General features: G+C 30.8%; 1 protein-coding gene across 1 annotated transcript; it reads right to left on the bottom strand.

The window, feature by feature from the left end:
* LOC114733141 (CLAVATA3/ESR (CLE)-related protein 12-like) lies at positions 1 to 333 on the bottom strand. Its single transcript, XM_028920544.1, has one exon. It carries the CDS (start codon positions 331 to 333, stop codon positions 1 to 3), a length of 333 nt encoding a protein of 110 aa, XP_028776377.1.
* Positions 334 to 5,902: the final 5,569 nt, after the last annotated feature.

The following is a 5,902-nucleotide window of genomic DNA, read 5'->3' as shown; positions in this document are numbered from 1 at the left end:
TTAATGGTGTAATGGGTTTGGACCCGTTGGGACCTTCCGCTTGTCGACGCCATAACGCGGATCGATCTCTCTTGCCGCCGGATCAATCTCCGACGAGTCTTCCTCGCGGTGGTGGTGGTGCTTGAGAATTGGAGAGAAGTCAAATTTGATGGCCAGAGTCTTTCTGCCTCTTCCTCTGATTATCAAGGAGTGATCATGAGAGGCCAAACTTTCTTCTGCGAATTGTTTCTGGGAGTTGTTATTGATGAAGTACTGATGATGGAAGAGAAATAAGAGTAAGGATAACCATAGAAGTATGAGGAGAACATTTAAGTGAGAGAACTTGAAAGCCATGGCGGTAAAAAAAGAGCAAAGAACAAGAGGCAAAGGCAGGTGATGATAGAGAGAAAGAAAGCATGGAGGATCTTAGAGAGAGAGAGAGATATATATATATATATATATATCTATACGGCTAGTTTTAGCAGATAATAAAATTGCAGGAGGATTCAGAAAAAATAGGGTTTATGAGAGGAACTGAAGAGTTCAGAGAGAATAGTGGGGATCGGATGGGGAGTTGAAAAGTGTGGATTTTTTACCGTTTCATTTGATGAGACTTGAGAGTTTGGACTGCTTGATAAGTGATGAAGCTGTGTAATTTACTATTTTTAACGAGAGAGTCGAGAGGGAGTCGAGAGGGACTAGTGGAGAGATTAATGATAGGGTTGAAGACCATTTCCCAATGAAAAATGTTCCTCACAACTAAAGAAATTTAAAAAAGAAAAGAAAAGAAATATAAATGGCACTCAAAGTCAAAGAGGCACTAACGGAATCTAAAAGAAGGGTTACTCTTTCATAATGTAGCGAATACAAGTATAAAATATAATAAGTGTCTAAATTTACAGTATGATTTTAAAATACCTATATACAGGCCCACTCGCAAATGGTATGGAACCCCAGAAATGACATTTTTCTCCACCTAAATTTTTTTTTTTGCGTTAAAAAAAATCATTTAAGAACCTTTATCTTTTTGAAATTTTAAAAAAATTCATGGTCTCCAATTGATAGTTTTTTGTTTTGGCATCTGGTTTTTATGAGGTTATTAGCCACCAAGACTAATCTAAATCAATCGAGGTTCTGATTGCGCTAAAACTATAAATTTATTGGATAGATATGATTACATTATTGAAAAGGGGAGGTGGTTATAAACCTAATGTTAGATAAATAATTTGGACATTTTTAATCGACCGTCGCCTTATAGAAAGGTGGTAAATGATTAAAAGAGATTTTGATTATTTGAAATTATTAACTATTTTGTAAGCTTGTTCTGATCAATACATCCATATATTAATTTTTTTTAAAAAAATCTCCATGATATTAGTAAAAATACTTTTGGTGGACATAAATTTAGGTCAGGAAAAGTTAGGCAAAGTTTAACAAATTAAAAATAAGAAAAAGATAGCCGTTCCGCGTTTGCTAAGCAAAGCGTATCAATTTGACTAACTTGTATTTACTACCTCTAGTCTTTAATATAAACACTAGTTTTAACAGATAATATAATTGCAGGAGGATTAAAAAAAGGGGGGTTTATGTGGGTTTTTACTGTTTCATGTGATTAGACTCGAGAGTTTGGACTGCTTGATAAGTGATGAAGCTGTGTAATTCACTATTTTTAACGAGAGAGCCGAGAGGGACTAGTGGAGAAATCAATGATAGGCTTGAGGACCATTTCCCAATGAAAAATGTTCCTCAGAATCAATGTTTTAAAAGCCGGACCGGAAGTCGAACCGGAAAGATCAACGGGTCATGGTTCAATCGGTCGGATCGGTCGAACTGTTCGGTTAAACCGGTGACGCAATAATTAATTTAAAACAATATTATATACATATAATTAGTATATATGAAAAATATCAAATTATTAAATAATTTAGAAATGCATTTAAATAATCTAAAATTATAATGAAATCATTGAAAATGGACTAAAACCTTATATATTTAAATTTATGTATGTTTAAAATATTTAATGATATTACAAATTATCAATTCATTCAAATCAAAATATTTTTTTAAAAGATAGACTAAATATCGAAACAAAAAGATTAGCGACTCACGATTTTAACACCACAATATATGAAATTTTCAATGAAATAATACTATATGGTTATAACTAGTCTAAAAATATATTAGGATATTTAAGGGGATCAATTTTTTTATTTTTCTTCTATTTTTTTTAAATTTTTTAGTATTTTTCAGTCAGGCTAAAAAACCGTCCGGTTTTCTGAAAACCGTTTCGGTTCCCGGTCCAACTCCGGTTTCCGGCTTAATAACGGCTCAACTCCGGTCCAATCCGGCTCAACTATGTGAACGGTTTTTTGGTCCAAACCGAGCCGTTAACGAGTCCGGGTGATAGTTCAACCGGTCCGACCATCCGGTCCGGTCCGATTCTTTAATCATTGCTCAGAATTAAAGAAATTTAAAAAAAAAAAAGGATAAATGGCAGTCAAAGTCAAGAGGCCCTAATAGAATGGAATCTAACAGAAGGAGTTAGTTGTTTACGACATGGTAAACAAAAATTCAAATCTCCACTAGAAGACGTGCCTATATTTAGTATCTAATAATATCTCAAATAAGATTGTCTTCAGTAAAAGAATATTATGTTTAGCAACCAAAACAAAAGTTAGAGAGACACATGAAAATAATAAGTTGGAAGATCATGTATTGTTTACAAATTAAAAGAGTGTTTAGATGGAAATCAAATTATAGTTTTAAAAGTGATTTTACAGTATACAAAGAAAATATATAGAGGAGTTTATCTTGATTTGTAAAAAAATACTTTTAAAAAGCATTTCTGGAGATATCCAAACACACCCTTAATCAATGTATGAATACATATAGGTCCACTTTATAATTTAATATATGAAATATAACAAGTGCCTAAATTTACTGTATTATTTTAAAATACATATATGGGTTTAAATCCCCGCTGGCATTTAATCTATAGAAAGGTGATGGATGATTAAAAGAGATTTTGATTGTTTTAAATTATTAGCTACTACCTCCGGTCCTAATTATAAAACCCAATTGACTAATTTGGGGAGATTAAAGAACTTAGTTAAATTAGTTATTTGTAATGAATAAATGTTGTTTTCCTAAAATATCCTTGCTAATCAAGTTTGTTATCTAGAACTACCATTATTAAAGGACTATCTTGGAAAAAAATAGATAAATATAAGAAATAAAGTAGATTGGGATTTTATATTTAGGACCAAAATAAAAGTCAAACAAGATCTTATATTAAAGACCGGAGGTAGTATTTTGTAAGCTTGTTCTGATCAATACATCCAAAGATTTATTTTTTTAAAAAAAAATCTCCATGATATTAGTAAAAATACTTTTGGTGGACATAAATTTAGGCTAGGATGAGTTAGGCAAAGTTTAACAAATTAAAAATAGGAAAAAGATACCCGTTCGGCGTTTGCCAAGCAAAGCGGGTCAATTTGACCGACCTGCATTTGAACTTTTTTTTTTTGGGCCCAACCCACTTTTTTGAGTTAAATGGTTTGACTTATTGAGCCCAACAAATATTTGAAGCTATGTACATAATATGCCTTTCCCCATCGTAATTTCATACCGATGAGATTAGACCTAGTAAAAAACTCTAGTCATTCACAATATGACGGATCCCTATTTAAGTTTTCACTAAAAAAAATATTTGCATTTAGTGTTTAACGGTGTTTCGAATAGGATTGTCTCTAATAGAAAAATACCTATGCTTTAAAAGAAAAAAAAAGAGTTAGTTGCTTATAATATAACAAATTAATGTTTAAATTTTTACTGAAGGATGCCCACATTAGTGTTTGATAGTGTCTTGAACATGGTTCCAACAGGAGGATACAGGGAAAAAAACTTAATTTAATCGATAATCATTATTAATATTATCTATTAACAATATTAAAGAATAATAAACTTATCACTTATATTTTTGAAGTTATTTTTTATTCTTTCTGAAGTTAATACTCATAAATATAAAATAGGGAAAATCCCAGAAAAAAGCCATTGGAATATACAAAATCCCAGATTGGGTTCTTAAATTTCGAAAATGACAGAATGGGTCATTGACCCAATCTATCATTTGTGAAATTAAGGCGAATTGACAATTTTGCCCTTGGCTAAGCAAAAATGAGTAGTTATTTTCTAAACAAATCTAAGTAACGCATATACTGTTCTAGTGATTACAAGATTAGTTGTAGTTAATAATAAGGTACCTGACAATAATAAGATACCTGACTATAAAAAATGAGTAGTTATTCTCTACACAAATCTAGGTAATGTTTACATTGTTCTAATGATTACAAAATTAGTTGTAGTTAATAACAAGACAACTGACTATGAAAAAGTGAGTAGTTATTCGCTACACGAATCTAGGTAACACTTAAACCCTTATAGTGATTTCTTAAATCATTATAGTGAATGAATGCAAATGAGGGCAAAGTTGTCAATTCCTCTTAATTTGACAAATGACACATTGGGTCACTGACCCATTCTGTCATTTCTGAAATTCCAGGACCCAATCTGGAATTTCTCATCTTCCAAGGACTTTTTTGAGATTTTTCCTATAAAATATTGCAAACAAGATGAAACCATAACTTCAACAAAATTACCGTATAAAAATATTTTTATCCGAAATTTTCTGTTTTTCCCAAATGTAATGTGTTTTTGAAAACATTATTTGATTTCATAAATTTTAACTAACACGGTGCTCCACAATTTAGGGTGTGTTTGGATTGGCGGTGGAGAAGTAACTTTTTTTTCAATCTGACTTTTCCAGAAGTCAGATTGAGTAAAAGTCAGATTGAGTAATGTGATTTATGTTTGGATTGGGTTTCAGAAAAAAGTCAGTTTGAGAAGCTAAAACTTGTTTGGATGATAAATGTAAAAGTAAGTTTGAATGTAAAATGACTTAAAAGGACATGAATTCTATTAAATAGCACATATCTAATATTAGATATTTAATTATTAAAAGTGAAGAAGTAAGGAAAATAAAAATTATTAAAAGTAAAGAAATTTAATTTAGTATTATAAAGAAATTATATATATAATGTGACTATTTGTCATAAATAAAGTAATGAAAATAAAATTATTAAAAATAAAGAAATTTAATTTATTGTTATAAAGAAATTATATATATAATGTGACCATTTTAAAAGAAGTATTGAAAAAAAATTTATTAAAAATAAAAAAAATTAAGTTATTACTAGAAGGAATTGAAAAATAATAAAAAACTTAATTAAATATATGTAATGGATAAATATGTAAATTAGAGGTCATACATACGTAGCATTTTTAAACTAAATACATCAAATAACTAATTGGATGCCATGCTCAATACAATTTGGTCTCTGATTGTGTCACGCACATGATTCATTTGTCTTGATCTAGGTAAATTTGAAGAGGATGTCTCACCAGCTTCATCATGATTGTCTTCGTCAATTGTACCTTCAGATTGAGCTTCTATGAAATCTCTATCAGTTTCAGAATTTCTTCGGAGGAAATTATGTATAGCCATTGTAGCACAAACTACTTGGACTTGAGTTTTATACTTGTAACTTGGCATCTTATCTAAGATGCGAAACTTATTCTTCCACACCCCAAAAGTCCTTTCTATAGTGCACCTCAAACTTGAATGGTAGTAATTGAAGACTTCGTTATAATTTTCAAATCCCGGTTGTCGCCTGAAGTCTGGAAGGTGATAGCGCTCACATCTGTACGGACCAAGATATCCTGGTGGAGTTGGATAGCCAGCATCGACCAAATAATACTTCCCTAATAAATCATGAAATTATGTTGACATTGTGAAATTAATGAAAATATCAAATGAATTTGATATAATTAAAATTGAAGCTACTGAAAATATACCTGGAGGTGG

Source organism: Neltuma alba, unplaced genomic scaffold (assembly GCF_004799145.2).
Source record: "Neltuma alba isolate B1F8T4 unplaced genomic scaffold, ASM479914v2 tig00012971_pilon, whole genome shotgun sequence".
Classification (NCBI taxonomy): Eukaryota; Viridiplantae; Streptophyta; class Magnoliopsida; order Fabales; family Fabaceae; genus Neltuma; species Neltuma alba.
This window is presented reverse-complemented; position numbering and strand designations above follow the sequence as displayed.